The sequence below is a fragment of the Nyctereutes procyonoides genome, unplaced genomic scaffold (genome assembly GCF_905146905.1).
Source record: "Nyctereutes procyonoides isolate TBG_1078 unplaced genomic scaffold, NYPRO_anot_genome, whole genome shotgun sequence".
NCBI lineage: Eukaryota > Metazoa > Chordata > Mammalia > Carnivora > Canidae > Nyctereutes > Nyctereutes procyonoides.
Genome location: NW_026575140.1, coordinates 14,410,783 through 14,427,982, shown reverse-complemented (window position 1 = coordinate 14,427,982; position 17,200 = coordinate 14,410,783). Strand labels below are relative to the sequence as shown.

General features: G+C 34.8%; 1 protein-coding gene across 1 annotated transcript in view; it reads right to left on the bottom strand.

The window, feature by feature from the left end:
- Window positions 1-17,200, bottom strand: part of CNTNAP4 (contactin associated protein family member 4) — a 247,457-nt gene that overhangs the window by 43,326 nt on the left and 186,931 nt on the right. Inside the window, 1 exon segment of the mRNA XM_055304701.1 lies at window positions 12,273-12,400. Within this exon segment, the coding sequence (XP_055160676.1) occupies window positions 12,273-12,400 (128 nt within the window).

Sequence of the window (17,200 nt, the reverse complement as noted above, 5' to 3'; positions counted from 1 at the left end):
CTCATTTATATTGTCCTCATAACACTTATTAGCATCTATTATACCATATATTTTACTTATATATTGCCTATCACCCCCCAAGAGAACTCAAGCTCCAAAAATGCAGATACTTTTGTCTATTTTGTTCACTTTGTGTGCTCTCTCTTTCTCTCGGGATGTGGGGAAGGCATAGTACAATGTATGGGCTCAATAAATATTTGTTGAGTGAAATTATGAGATTTCCTTGGAAAAGTAGCAATAAGAAAGGTTAACCACTCCCAGTTTGGTTGTATTGTTTGTATCTCAATAAATACACTCAAGTTCTTTGGTAAACAAGTAGAAAGAGGGGAGCAGAAGAGAGAGAGAAGGAAGAGGAAAAGGAGGGAAGGGTAAAAAAGTGAATAAATCTCAGGAAAATTAAATAAAGAAAACTAAAGGAAAGAAAATAAAAATATAAAAATTAAAAAGAATGTCCTAATGGTACAGGATTATCAGACAAAGTGGAGTTTGCAAAATCATATGATTATCTGTTGAAATGGAATTGATCTCACTCTTTTTAATGGTTTACGTGTAGTCTGTCAAATGGAACAGAACTCTGTCGAATGGAAGAGAAATTAACCAAATCACTAGTCAATATCTTTCTCCAGTCTATGAATGTAACTTCTGCAATGTTATTTATTGCCTACATGCACCTTTGATTATTTAATGCATTTTGGGCAGCTGTGATTTCTCAGACAGCTGAACAAGTCGATGCAAACAAAATGAAAAAACTAATTTCATTGACAAGAATTTCTTAGAACAAGAAACTTAGAACAACCTTTTCTAACTATGGAAGTTTTGGGGGGTTCCTTGTGACATAAAATTTTAACACAATGAATTAACTAAGAAGAAATACATTGAATAAAAAGTTAGAAAAATTCAAATGCCAGAGTTGAAAAGACTACTTTGTTCAAATTAATGAACCGAGAGCAGAAATTTAGATCATGTTTGCAACAACCAACTGCTTTAAACTTTTCTATATTTTACCACATCATATCCAATTTCAGAAAAAATTGATGCCAATGCACAACACTGAATGCATCCTTGTTAGTTTACTGACCTTTAGGGGAAATTATTCCTTAAAGAATTTGGTTAGAAAAAAGCCAGTCATCTAGAAGGTGAAAAAATCAGTTTGGCTTCAGAATACAGCAATAGTCAATATCTGAAGACAACGGAGCACTGTCCACAAATTTCTGGGAGAAAGAAAATGTAAGTAGCCTACTTTTTTTGTGTTAAAGCACCAGGCATTCTCAAATTTCAAAGAAATTTCAAAATTTTATTCAATTTCAAAAATTCAATTCAATTTCAAAAAAATTCAATTCAATTTCAAAAAAATCATTCAAAGAAATTTGAGAATAAAGCACATGCAAACTCTTTTGAGGAAAAATAAAAATAAAGCCCTACTTTGTAATGAAATATCAGCCAAAAGAGACCTAGAAAAGCTGTGGAAGACAAGATGACTGCATCTCTCAGTGCAGACAGAAAAGGAGGATAATATGTACAAATGGAGAAAGTCACAATGTGACCCCCACCCCCCACCAAATGTTATACCAGCTTCTAAAAAGTTCAAATGTAAGGTTACCTTATAACCTAGAAATTCCACTCCTAGAAATATACTCAAGATAAATGGGTTATATAGGAGAAAAGAGAAATGACAGCATATGTCCACAAAAAAATCTCATACACATATGTTCATAGTAGCATTATTTATATTAGCTAAAAAAATGATACCAACCCATTGACTGATCAATGGGTAACCAAAATGTAGTCTATCCATACAATGGAATATTATCCGGACATAAAAAATAATGAAGTGTTGTTACATGGTACAACATAGATAAATCTTGGCAATAGCACGCTAAGCGAAAGAAGCCAGTCACAAAGGCCACATATTCTGTGCTTTCATCTAAATTGTTGTTGACTGGGAAAGCACCCTGTTGGGGGGTAAATGTTGTTGACTAGGATTGGAGTCAGAGTGGGAGGGAAACAGAGAATGTTTGCTCAACGGGACTACATTTATTTTTCAAGTGATGAAAATATTCCAAAACTGGTTATGGTGATTGCTGCACAACTCTGTAATATACCAAAATTATTAAATATACTAACGTGTGATTAGATTGTATACTTTAAACAGGTGAATTGTAGGGCATGTGAATTATTTCTTACCAAAGCTTTTACCAAAACAATAATATAAAGTTAAACCTGCAAAATTTGGTTTAGAGTTCTGAGGCAACAGATATTCTCAAGCACATGAAAACTCAAGAAATTCAACACTCATGGGTCTTTCTGGAGGAAAAACAGAAAACATCAGCTACCTGACAATGCAATCCAAGAAGAAATAAATCAAAATAAAAAATCATTCAAGAATAGAGAGGCTATGATGATAAACTAGTGGCTAGCATTAAGAATAAACAACTATAGATATAACAGTAAAACTAGAATAAAGGGCAGGTGAGGGAGAAAAAGGAGAGGACAAATGAGTGTTACTTTTCTCATTTTTCACACTAGATCAATACTGTCTAAAATTTAAAAATGAGTTTAATATGAAACCTAGTGACTCTCTAGCCTTTTAAATTTTTATCATCTTTTCTTAAAGTTTAGTGGGATCATTCAAGTTGAACATATATTTATGAGATATATAAATAATGTAAAGCAATTCCCTTGGCTTCAATTTGGCTTCTTTCTCTGTCAATTTCTATTAATAAAGTTTTGCAAACTTATTTCTCAACCTCTGTTTCTATTTTTGTGTCTAGAGTGCTTCTCAACCTGAGGCAGTTTTGCCCCCAGGGGACATTTGGCAATTTCTGGAGACATATTTTGTTGTCACAACTAGGGGAAAGGTGCTACTAGAGAGTTGGGATCAAGAATACTGCTAAATGTTCATCAGGGCATAGGACAGCTCCCATCCATAACAGGCCAAATGTCAGGAGCACCAAAGTTGGGAAACCCTGCTCTAGAAATATCTAGCAATGTCTGGAATAGTATGCACTGGTATTAATCATTATTTCTGAGCTGGGTGACTCTTGATGATAGACATTCTCTTTTCTTTGACATTTCCATATATCTTAAAATTTTGTAATGACTGTACCAATTAAGTCATTAATAGTTAAAATTTAAAACAATAAAACAATTTAAAACAATAATTAATTTACATGTGTATAAAATTGCTACAAAAGCATATTATTATGGTCTTGAGAATTATCAGGATTGTCGGTCTCAGTAAGTGGAAATCTCTTGAAAGCGTTAGCGAGAATGTTCCCTCACATTTGTGAAACTGCTTGAATATCAATTACTAGCTATAATAGAAGTCAGAACAGAACACAAAACGAAGTAGACCACAAAATATTTTTTTCTCCAAGCAGCAGAAAGTATTTCAGTTTTATAAAGGCATGTGTTATTAGAAGAGTGAAAATAAAAAAAATAATTAATATTAAGTAAAATCATGTACTCATTTGAAAGCAATTTCACTGCCACAAGTCCAAGTGTACTGATGAGAAACGGTTCAGGTGGAACTAGATACTCTGTACCATGTGATTTTTCAACTGGAATAAATCTTTCAATATTGTCTAAACTCTTTTCATTAAAAGTATATGTTTGCACATCATTTAATTGCTTATACAATCAAAAACTTATTCCTGTCTCTTACAAATAATTCAAAGCTATAGGTTTCTTGAGCTGTATATGATGGATCATTCTCATTCTTTCATAAACTGCTATTTATTGATTATCTTTCATGCAACAGGTAATGTACTAGGTGCCAGGAACACAGTAATAAATGAGCAATGGATCTGCTTTTGAGAGGCTCAAAAATAATTAAAAGCCAGTATGAAAAATAGATGTTTGTAATTTGTTCAACATTCTTTGAAAGTGTAAGACTAGGTCCTCTAGAGACCTACGGGAGGCTTCGTGAGGAAAGGTTGGAAGCTTGAGTGTGACAGCTTTCAGTAAATGGCTTGGGGAAATTTTGCAGATGAAGGAAAGCAAATGAAGGGGCAGTGGAGCCAGATGCGATCAGTAGTCCGTGAATTTTCTTTCTGCTGCAGCACCTGCAGAAGTAGGGAAGGGTCTCTATAGATGTCCTCCTGATGAATGTCAAAAAAACATTTAACCCTGTGTGTCAATAAAGGATGTCCACTCTTTCTTCTTAGCATTTGGAGAGTTCTGAAGACACTGCAACATGCACAGCTGGCATGCTCTTTAGCTAATTTTTATAATGCTGAAGTTGAGGGATTGAATACCAGTCAAGAAGACTTTGGCTGGGACCTCAAAATAAGGATGTTCCCACTGCTTCGGGGGAGGAAGGAAAGTACATGGGTAAGCTCTCTCACTAGATACAACCTCTCTATTAATTAACCAGTAAAACTCAGATGTTTTCCTATGATTCTTTCCTTTGACTCTTCTGCCTCTCTAAAGTTAATATTAGTCAGAAACATATTCAGCAGGAATCTGAGTGTCTTGGACAATAACCATGTTACTAAAACCTTTCTTGTTTTATGAATTTATTTCTGGTATTTGTGAATTGAACAGTTGACAAACAATGTTACATTAGTTTCAGGTGTACAACATAGAGATTTGACAATTCTATATTATGCTATGTTCACCTCAAGTGTAGCTACACCATCGTTACCCAGCAAAACTATTACAATGCCATTGACTATATGCCCTATTCTGTCCCTTTTGTTCCCATTATTTACTCATCCCATAATTAGAAGTCTGGTCCTCCCAGTTCCCTTTACCCATTTCACCATACCCTACCACCCTCTCCTCTGGCAACCACCATTTTGTTCTCTATATTTATGGGTCTGTTTCTGGGTTTTTTGTTTTGTTTTTTAGATACCACATATAAGTGAAATCATATGGCATCTATCTATCTCAGTCTGACTTATTTCACTTAGCATAAAACCCTCTAGGTCCATCCGTGTTGTCACAAGTGGCAAGATCTCATTCTTTTTCATAGCTAAGCAATAGTCAATTATATATATATGGATATATATACTGAATATATAATATATACTGCACATATCTTTTATATATATATATATATAAACATACACACATTGCACCTTCCTTATCTATCGATGGACACATAGGTTACTTGTATTTCTTGCTTACTGTGAATAATGCTGCAATAAACATAGGGGTACATATGTCTTTTCAAATTAGTGTTTTCATTTTCTTTAGGCAAATACCCAGTAGTGTAATTACTGGATAATATGGTAATTCTATTTTTAATTTTTTGAGGAACCTCCATACTGTTATGCATAGTGGCTGCACCAATGTACATTCCCACCAACAGTGTACAAGAGTTCCCCTTTTCTCCACATCCTGGTCAACAGTTGGTATTTCTTTTCTTTGATACTACCCATTCTGACAGGTGTAAGGCGATACCTCATTGGGTTTCTGATTTGCATTTCCTTGATGATTAGTGAAATGAGCATCTTTTCATGTGTCTATTGGCCATCTTTATATGTCTTTTTTTTTTTATTTTAAGGGAGAAGAGAGCATGCACATGCAAGCAGGGGCAGGAAAGGCAGAGGGAGAGGGAGAGAGAAAATCTTAAGCATGCTCCAATACCTGCTGGAGCAAAGCCCAATGAGGCCTCAACTTCACGACCCTGAGATCATGAACTGAGCCAAAATCAAGAGTCAGACACTTAACCCACTGAGCCATCCAGGTCCCCCAGTCATCTTTAAGTCTTCTTTGGAAAAATGTCTATTCCAGTCCCCTGTCCATTTTTGATTGGATTATTTGGGTGGTTTTTGTGTGTGTGTGTGTGTGTGTGTGTGTGTGTGTGTGATTTTAGTTGTATAAGATTATTATATATTTTGGGCATTACCTCTTATCAGATATATATCACTTGCAAATATCTTCTCTCATTCGGTATATTGTCTTTTTGTTTTGTTAATGGTTTTCTTTGCTGTGCAAAAGCTTTTTATTTTGGTATAGTCTCAATAGTTTATTTTTACCTTTGTTTCCCTTGCCTGGGAAGACATATCTAGAAAAATGATGCTAAAACTGATATATAAGAGATTACTGCCTGTGTTTCTTTAAGAAGCTTTACTGTTTTAGGTCTCACATTCAGGTCTCTAACCCATTTTGAGTTTATTTTTATGTATGGTGTAAGAAGTGGTCCAGTTTTCCCAACACTGTTTGTTGAAGACATTGTCTTTTCCCCATTGAATATTTTGCCTCCTTTCTTGTAGATTAATTGACTGTACAAGTGTGGATTTATTTCTGGGTTCTCTATCCTGTCCCACTGATCTATTTTTGTGCCAATATCATACAGCTTTGACTACCTTTCTAGTATACTTGAAATCTGGGAATGTGATACCATCCACTTTGTTCTTCTTTGTCAAAATTGATTTGGCTATTTGGGGTCTTGTGGTTTAATACAAATTTTAGTATTATTAGTTCTAGTTCTATGAAAAATACAATTAGGATCACCATAGGCACTCCATTGAATCTGTAGATTGCTTTGGTATATGGATAGTTTAACAATATTAATTCTTTCAATCCATGAGCATGGTATGTATATCTTCTTTTGTATGTGTTGTCAATTTTTTCATCACTGTCTTCTAGTTTTACGGTATTTTTTAAGTGACCTAATTTTTCAATTATGCAGTACCATTTTGATGACTGATGTTGATAATAAGAAAGGTTATCCATGTGTGTGTGCAGGGGATATATGAGCAATCTCTGTACTTTCAATTTTGTTATAAATTTAAAACTGCTCTTTAAAAAGTAAAAAACACCATAACTATTCATAATAGCAGTTGTTTTTTTTGTTTGTTTGTTTTTTTGTTTTTTTCTTTTTTGCAGTCAGATGTACTGCAGGATCATTTACATGTAATAAAAAATGATCCTTTCATTGGGGAGGAATTTTGACAAATGCACAAAGCCATGAGACCACCACCACAGTCAAGATATAGAACACATCTTTCATCTGTTCCCCTTTGCAAAATTCCTATCACTTTGAAGCTGTTACAGAGATCCTTTTTGCTTCCATGTTTTTGCCTTTTCCAGAATACCTTAGACATTGAATCATCCAGTATGTAGTATTTTACATAAAGGCTCCTTTCACTTAGCATAAAGCACTTGAGATTCATCCATGCTGTTGCATGTACCAATATTCCATTTCTTTTTATTGTTTAGTAGTATTCCATTGTATAAGGATACCCCGCAGTAAAATGGGAAGTTTATTCATTCACTAGTTAATGGACATTTGAGTGATCTGCAGTTTTAGAAGACTAGGAATAGAGCCAATATAAACCTTTATATAAAGGTTTTTCATTTATCTTGTGTACCTAGGAATGGGATGGCTGGATCACATGGTAAATACGTATTTAACCTGTTAAAAAAAAAACCTGCCAAACTATTTTTCAAAATGGCTCTAACATTTTGTATTTGTACCAGCAATGAGAGTTCCAGTTACTCTGCATCTTCACCAGCACTTGGTATTTTTTTTAAATTAATTTTAGTCATTTTAATGGTTATATATTGATATCTCATTGTGGTATTGTTTTACATTTTCCTAATGACTAAGGATATTGAGAATCTTTTTATGTGTTTTTTGAAATCTGTGTATTTTCTCTGATGAAGTGTATGAACAAATATTTTGCCCATTTCTTAATTTGAATTTTTTTCTTATTATTGACCTGAGAGAGTTCTTCTGCCTATATCCTGGACACTAGCCTTTATCATATATTGGTATGTATATGATATACTAAAATATGTGTGTGTGTATACATATTTACAGGTTTATTTTAGTGAAAGAAAGACAGTTGAGCAGAGGGAGCAGCAGAGGGAGAGAATCTTAATCAGGTTCCCTGCTAAGAGCAGAGCCCAACTCAGGGCTCAATCCCAAGATCCTGAGATCATGACTTGACCTGAAATCAACAGTCAGACTTAACCGATTGAGCCTGCCAGGTGCCCCTCAGATATTTATTTTGTAAATATTTTTTCCCAGTGTATGCATTTTATTTTCATTTTCTTAACAATGCCATTTTAAAAGCAGTTTTAAATTTGCTAGAACTCTATCATTTTGAACAATTTTATGTATCATGCTTTTGGTGTTGTATCTAAAATATCTATGCCTAACCCACAATCACTAAGATTCTTTTCTTATATTAAAGTATGTTATAGTTTGTGGGTTTACATTTAAGTATATGGTTAATTTTGAATTATTTTTTGTATGCAGTTTGAAGTATGGGTTGAGAGTTTTATTGGTTTTTGTTTTTTTCAAATGGGCTCTCATTATTTCAGCACTATTTCTTGAAATGGACTATTTTTTTCTCCATTGAGTTGCTCTGGCAGCTTCTTAAAAAACCAATTGAATATATATATTCTAGGCTCTCTATTCTGTTCTATCAATCTATTTCTCTATCTTGATGTTAGTCTCACATTGTTTTAAATTCTGTAGTTTTGTAATATGTCTTACAATCAGTAGTATCAGTCTCAAACTTTGTTTTTATTTTTCAAAATGTTTTAGTTAGTCTAGTTTCTTTGCTTTCTACACACGTTTTAGAATAAGCTTGCTTATTTCTGCTGAAAAAAAAGAAAAAGAAAAACACTTATTGGGTTTTGATTGGGATTGTACTGAATGTATATCAATTTTTTAAAAACTGACAACAATATCAAACCTTTTAATCCACAACTATCATATATATTTTTTAAGATTTTATTTATTTATTCATGATAGACAGAGAGAGAGAGAGAGAGAGAGAGAGAGAGGCAGAGACACAGGCAGAGGGAGAAGCAGGGTCCATGCTGGGAGCCCAACGTAGGACTCGATCCCGGGACTCCAGGACCACACCCCGGGCCAAAGGCATGTGCTGAACTGCTGAGCCACCCAGGATCCCCAACTATCATATTTTTATTTAGTTCTTCTTTAATGATTTCTCATCAGTGTTATGTAATTTTATATTTATGCCAAAGTATTTTTTGGTGCTACTCTCAAAGGTACTTTTAAATTTTAACTTAGAGTTTTTATTAAGAAAATACAGAAATAAGGGGCACCTGGGGGTGACTCAGTTGGTTAAGCATGTGCCTTCAGCTCAGATCATGATCTGGGGCTCTTGGGATTGAGCCTCACATCCCATTTCCTGTTCAGGGAGAAGTCTGCTTCTCTCTCTCTCCCCTCTCTTCCCCATCACTCTTTCTCTCTCTCTCCTTCAAATAAATAAATAAATGATAAGAAAATACAGAAATATAATTTATTTTTGAATATTGACCTTGCATCCTATGACTATGCTAAATTCACTTTAAAAAAAAGAAATTCCTACAAATGTCCTACCTAGAAATCAGTATTATTTATAAATAGAACATTTTATATCTTCCTTTCTGATATACATGCCCTGAATTCCTTCTCTTACTGCATGTGCTAGGACTAGAAGTAAGATGTCAGATAGATGAGCGTAGGCCTCCCTGTCTTGATCCTCATCTGAGAGGGACAGCATTTCTAGTCTTTGATTATTTAATATGATATTAGCTGTCAGATTTTCATGGATGTCTGTTAAAACACTAAGGATGCTCTCTTTAGTTCCTACTTTGGCTTTTATCATAAGTAGAATATTGAATTTTGCTATTAACTTTTCACATGTATTTTTAAGAAATTCATTTCCATATTCATAAATAAATTTATTAAGAACAATGATATTTACTAATTTTTGTGTCTGCAGCACAACTTTAACAGTGGCTTTATCACTCATATCTGCTGTGCTTTAGGATGAACACCTAACAATGTTATCTATGACTTCTGACATTGCATAATAATAGCAGCAGTCCCATGGGATTTCATAATCACCTGCATTTGATACAAAGATGAAAGAAGAACTTAGAAAAAGACAGCATTAATTAATTAGGGCTAGGCTCATATTTGGGACCAGTGGTTCTCAATTTTGTTTATTTGTCCTGCTTTCTCCAGGCTTCTGTCTTCTTTCCTACAAAAATATGGCTAGATAAAAAATTTTCAACATGTTTGTGTGAGAAAACCTAAATGTCATTTTTTTTTAAATTCACATCTTTTCATTTTTCTGTCAAAGAAAATCTAAAACTTCTTTGTTACAGTGAAGGGTACTAGCATCCTGACTGCCTCAATCAATGGTCCTACTGACTTTATTTAGATTAGAAAGCTAGAGATCAACCTCACACCCCCTCAACCTTAACTCCCATCTAGATCATACCCAATTTCCCTCTTTATGTGAGTCCCTTCCTTATACATCATGCCACTGTCTGGTTCAAGTCCTAATCATTTTTCCTTGTCTTATATCAAAAGTGACTTTGTTGGTCTTTAGATTTATATCTGGTCTTCATGCTTTCAGTTGGATCATGGAGATTAAGCTATGTCTTAGCCTTAAATTATTCAATGTTCAGGTCCTAGTGGCCTTCAGGATAGTTAGGAAAGTTTCCATATACCTTTCTTCTGCTTATAAGGCCCACTGTGCATGATTCTATATCTGGAAGCCTCATAGCTACAGTCTATCTCATTTGGAAAGAAAAAAAATGTGCCTAGGGTACAGATCATTGTGGGTGCAGATTTCCCATGCAGAAAAAAAGGGGCATTCATTGTTCTGTAGCCATTGCTCTTCTGATCGAGAAAATAAGAAAGAGCCCTCCATGAAGAGAATAGTCCTATGACATGTGAGGATGAGCCTCAAGCCAAAATATAGATGTTTAAGACAAGGCCAAAGAAACTCTCAATTACTGTTTCATTAATAAGTCAGAAATTATTTAGCAGGTCTCTAAATACTTAAACTATTTGTAAATCCATACACCTCTGCATCCCCATGGTCACAAAAGTTTAATGTTCTGGTTCCTCAGCCTCAGCACTATTGACATTTTGGATCAGATCATTCTTTGTTGCAGAGGGCAGTCTTGCACATTGTAGGATATTTAGCAGCACTCCTGACCTCTGCCTCTAGAAGCCAGAAGCATTCAACCCCCCAACAATTGTGACAGCCAAAAATGTCTCCCAATATTGCCAAATGTCCACTCATGGATAAACTGCTTTGCATGGAGAATCACTGCTTTAAGTGAAAAGGTGCTCTGTGTGTTTAAGTTCATGGCAGGAAGTGTGTAAGAAAGAAGCCCTAAGGACGAGTGGTAGTGACCTCAGTCAATGAAGACACTTCCCCAGGGATTGTGGCAAATGGAATAAGGGGGAAGGAGGAAGCCAGGCTGGGTCCCTGCAGGGTTAATATCAGAGCCAGCAGTGAAAACTGAGTGTGACGTGTACAACAATTTTCTATAGTCACAAAATCATTGTACTCCCCTGGATGCATCCTGAGTTTACAACCTCATCTCTTTGCACATAATTTTTCTCTCCAAGCAATATCCTATGTCATCTTCATGTGATTGTGTGAGGCCTACTGGCAGAACAGGAAGTAGAGATGTTAAAGATTAGGGATGGTAGGTAGAATGGCAGACAGTCTTTTACAAGTATATATAAATTTTTATAGGCCAGTATCATCTTTGCTTTTTAACTAAGCAACTTCTGCTATGTATCTCCATAAATCCACTGCATTGTTAGATCATCTCTTATCTCTTCCTATGTTGAGCCCCTAGAATAAAATTTTATTTTAGGGTATACTTTTAACGTAAATAAATGTTTCTCCCATTTCCATTTTAAGTCCTGGAAATAAAGCATAAATAATTAATGCCTCAGTCTCCATATGTATGAATACATATGTTCATTTCATTCCCTGCTGAAAATAAATGTTTCCTGTGAAACTATATTTGAATTTTAAAATTCTGGTTTAGGGTCTTAATATATTGAATACACAAAATAGCATGTGCCATTGATTTAGAGTAAACACACAGACACACAAACTGGAAAAAAATGAGATTAAAAGTTGAAATATGCTTTATATAACTGGCATTTGATTCTACTGATGCTCTAATTTCACTACAGGCCCAAGAGCAGAAAATCCACATACATTCTTCACAATTTTATGAAGCACTGAGGCTTTCCTATATGGATAATGGCATGTAGAAATGTAGGAATGCTGGGATATGTTTATAAACCCATCAAATTGAGATGCTCAGTGGTTTCTTTTCTCTTTAAATCTGAACAAAGCTTGGCATCAAGCATTTATTACAGGGTTTTGCACTTTATAGGGTACATTATTTGTTGGCTGACCAAAAGAATTACTTCAGACACTGCTCATGCGTTTTCACGAGAGAAGTGTGATTAATTATTATATGATAGAAACAAGATTCTTCCTCAGCAATATTTTTAACCCACTGCCACCACTTACTATCTCCTCGGCAGAGTAGAGGCCCAAGTTTATAAGCTGCTTCTGAGTGCGGTCGACCTGTGTCCGTAACTACTATCTTCCTTACTGGCAGATGTTCCTTATAAGAAAGGAATCCAGTGTCATTGGTCCTAAAAAAACAGGAACAACAAAATTTTTAAGTTACTCTGATTAACATAAAAATAAAACAAACAATAGTCCTTATTGCATTTCTTTTTTTTTTAAGATTTTATTTATTTATCCATGAGAGACACAGAAAGAGAGAGAAGCAGAGACATAGGCAGAAGGAGAAGCAGGCTCCATGCAGGGAGCCCAACGTGGGACTCGATCCTGGAACTCCAGGATCACGCCCTGGGCCGAAGGCAGGCGCTAAACCCCTGAGCCACCCAGGGATCCCCCCTTATTGCATTTCAAAGCCAAGATATTGAGCTAATCTTGCACATACAAAAGAGCAAGGATCAAATTGCTCATTTGAGCTTATGAAAACATGGCCACATATTAATGTCTCCTGTAGACTGACTATAGTTGGTGATTTTAAAATTCAGTTGACCAGTTTCTCTAAGTAGAATGGCTATAGAGAGGTGATCATTTCATAATGTATATAAGTATCAAACCACTAGGTTGTACCCCTGAAACTAATATAATATTGTATGTCAATTAAAATTCAGTAAAAAAAGAATAGAAAATAAATACACACAAATAAATGATTAATTACATTTAGTATAATGACTGATTCTGTGTCTTTAGATCTACCAATTTCATATTTGTTTTATTTTTTTCCATAGGATTTCTTGTATTTCTGCTCCCTCTTTTGTACTTCTCTTGGTTTGCTCCATATTTCCTTGTATTCAATTTTATTTTTTATTCACTTTTTAGCTAAATGTCTGTTTATAGTATTTTAGTGTTTGCTTTACAGATCCTTACATAATGCATTTTTAATTCAGCCACTTTAGTTAGATTTCATATTACTTAATATAAAATGTTAAAAGCTTACTACAGGATAATATGTTTAACTTTCCCTGCCCCTGCTTTCCCCCTCCACATACCTGTTCCTCTGTTATTGCTGTCATATATTTTAAATCTAGAGGTCATAAATATTGTAATTAAACAGCAAATCTTAATTTTTTAATTAAAAAAAGAATTTAAAACCTTGCTTTTGTATTTATTGACATATTCATGATCTCCAGTGTTTGTCATTCCTTCCTGAAGACCTGAGTTTTCATCTGGACTTATTTCTTTTTAGCTTGTAGGATTTCTGTTAGTATTTCATACATTACTGTCCTGTTGGTAACAAATACAGCATTTATTTAATTTGAAAAGGACTTTATTTTATCTTCATTTTTTCTTTTTACCTTCATTTTTGAAATACCCATTTGTTTAGTATAGAATTCTAGGTTGACATTGCTTTCTCTTTTATTTAGCACATTAAAGATACATAAAGAGACCATCCCATTGTCTTCTAACCTGTGCTTCTGATGAGAAGTCACCTTCATTTGTATCTTTGTTCCTCTGAATGGGGATCCCACCAGATCTATACAACCTGGATGCTTTTAAAATATTTATTTTGATCATTGCTTTTTTTAAAGCAATTTGAACAATAAGCCAAAGTGTGTTTTTCTCTGTTTTTCATTCTTCTCCAGATCCTCTGAATTTCTGGCATCTGTACGCTGATGTATTACTATCTACTGTGGCATAACAAATTATTCTAAAACTTAGTGACTTAAAACAATATTTATGATCTATAGTTTCTGTGTGTCAAGAGTTTGGGCATAGCTGAACAGGATACTCTGGCTCAGAGTCCCTCCTGGGCTACAACCAAACTGTTGGCAACAACTGCAGTTGTCTCAGTGCTTGACAGGGGAAGTCTGCTTCCAAGCTCACTCAAGTGGTTGGTTGTTGGCGGTAGTCTCTTCCTTGCCAGCGGATGGACTGAGGGCCTTGGATATTCACTGGCTGTTGGCTGATGGTCATCCTCAATTCCTTGCCACATGGGCCTCTCCCCAGGACAGCTGGCACATTGTGGCAGATTGCTTTATCGAAATAAGAGTCAGAGAAAGAGTTGCAAGGAAATCAGAAGTCATGGTCTTTTGTAACCTAATCTCAGAAGTGACTCACATCCCTTTTATCATATTCTACTTATTTGAAGCAAGTCACAAGGTCCAGGTGACACTCATGGGGAGGAAATTACACAGTGGTGTGAATAATAGGCAGTGTGGATCATGGAGGGCATCTTGGAGACTTGCTACCACAGATATAGATATTTTTTAAACAAATTTGAGAAATTTCCAGCCATTGTTTCTTCAAATAGTTTTTGCCTCATTTTACTTATCCTTCCGGGATTCCAATTTCTTGCCTGTTAAATCACTCGCAATCTACAAAGGCTCTGTTAATTTTTCTTCCAATCTCCACCAAACCTACCCACCATGTTCTTCATATTAAATCATCTTGACTAAGTTATCTTTGGGTTAATTAAAGATTTCTTCTGCTAGATCTTATATTCAAACTGTCCACTGAAGTTTTCATTTCAGATGTTGTGCTTTCCTATTCCAATATTTACTTGCTTCTTGAAAATACAGTTCTCATTTATCTGCTCAGTCTCTTCACTCATTGTGGTTATTTTACCTTTAAGTCTTCAAGCATGTTTATAATAGTTGCTTTAAAGTTTTTGCTCACTAGTCAAACATCAGTGTTCCAGGGTCTATTTCTAATAATGACTATTATTTTTCTTTTCTTTTTTTTTAATGACTATTATTTTTCTTGACTTTGGGTCAAATTTACTTTTTTGGAATATGTAACAATTGTTATAATGTTCTGAATATTATGGGTGATACACCGTAGAGACTCTGGATTCTGTAATCATTCCCTTAGGGCTTCCTTTTTGTTTTCACAGACAGCTAAATCACAGTCTTATCACAATAAGTTGTGGAGGTTTGGTTTTGTACTCCCTTAGGTGGGCCAGCATCAGTTCTGTTCTTAGTTTTCAATCATATTCAGTTCTGGGGACATGGTCTTTACTGTGAAGACATGGGCCTTTTGTCATTGCTATAGAAAGCTAAGGAGTTTACAAGCCCATCTCAATTACTAAGACTTAAACTCCAAATTCTGTCTCCCCTCTGGTAATAGCCACTGAAATGTTTCTAGAACTTGTTTAGTTTTCCAGCTGCAGCTGTCTGTTTGATTCCTAGAAACCTCCCCTGTGTGTGTGCATTTCGGGGCAGCCAGGGATCAGAGTGGAGTTGGTAGAGCGAACTCCATCCAGCTAGCTTTCTTCTTTCTGTAATTTCCACTCCTGCATCAAATTTAAGTCACTTTGGCAGCCCCAAACTCTGTCCTCTGAAATCTCAAGCCAAAAAAATCTAGTATCCCCTCAGCGTCCTAACCACTTCATGGCATGTGGTCTGGTCAGTGCCCTCATGGGAAAAGGCATGTAAACACTATCTCATCCACTTGGATTCCTTTCTTTCAAGGGTCAAGGTCCTCCAGCCCTGACAGTTTCTACCTGTACTTGGTTGTTCCTAATTTTCTTCAAGTAGGTGTTTTTATAAATACATCTCCTGGGATTATAAAGGTATCTGAGGAAGGTTAGCTCTATGCAAGCTACTTCACCATGGGCAGAAGGTAATATACAAGTTTCAAAATCTTATTTTTAAACATTATGATGAATAATATGTTATAAAGGCACTGAAAAATTATTGGTGATTACGTTATTTTTTCCCTGTTAAGCATTGCTATTAACATTTTATGTGCATTTTAAAATACACTATTATTGTGTAGGCGTGTGTGTGTGTGTGTGTGTGTGTGTGTGTGAAGGCAGTGAAAAAAGAGTGCCTTGCAAAGGAAGTAGATATTTTGAAAAATTGGAGCTCGAGCAAGTAACACAGTTTTCTTCATACCAAACATGTAACACTAAAAGTATAATCATGACTCCATATAGCTACCTCCTTTTAGGGTATTCTAAAAGAATCTGTCTTTTTAATATAATATAGCCCTGATGTTTGCCAAATAAATACGTAAGAGTATCATAAATTCAAAACATGAGCTCAATTAACAGCAGACTATGTTACTGAAATTAAGTACATTCTGTAACCAAATCAATCATATTTACAGCCAGTATTTTTAAAAATAATTCTTATGTACAGATCCAGTTGCTTAGTGATGTGAGATATGCGTATGGTATGTTGAAGTGTGAAAAGGAAAATTGAAAAACATTTCACTGCACAAATAAATAAAATCAATGTACATTTCAATTCTAATCTCAAATATAATATCTTTTTTAACTTTTTAAAGGCAAACATATACATAAGACTTCTCTTATACTTAAAATAATATTTCAGGCTCAGTTTTCAAATCCCTAAATGTCTTAGACTTCCTTTTTCAAGATATGATAAATAGAGGGGCACCTGGGTGGCTCAGTTGGTTAAGTGTCTGCCTTCGGCTTAGGTCATGATCTCAGGGTTCTGGGATGGAGCCCAGAGTCAAGTTGGGGTTCTGTGCTAGCAAGGAATCTGCTTATCCCTCTGCCTCTGCCCCTCCCCACCTTGTGTTCTCTCTCAGTCTCAAATAAATAAAATCTTTTTAAAAAAGATATAAATAGAATATTAATTCTTTGTGGCATGGTTTGTCCTTAAAAAATGTTCAAATAATTGTGAGAAATTCCAAGTTTACATGTTTAAAGGTTTTATAGGCAGATTACTGAAAAAATGTACTTTAGTAATTGATGGCTGTAAATCTATTTTGAGAATAATAGAATTCTTAATTACATTTATTTTTAAAGAGAATGATAACTGACTTACAATGAAGATGAAACATGAAACAAATGCTTCTATTCATCCTAGTACAAAAATAAAATGTAATGATTTATGATCCATTACCAAAAAATTCAAATAAAAAAATACTGGTCTTAACATTTAGGATTCAGATTGATTGTAAAA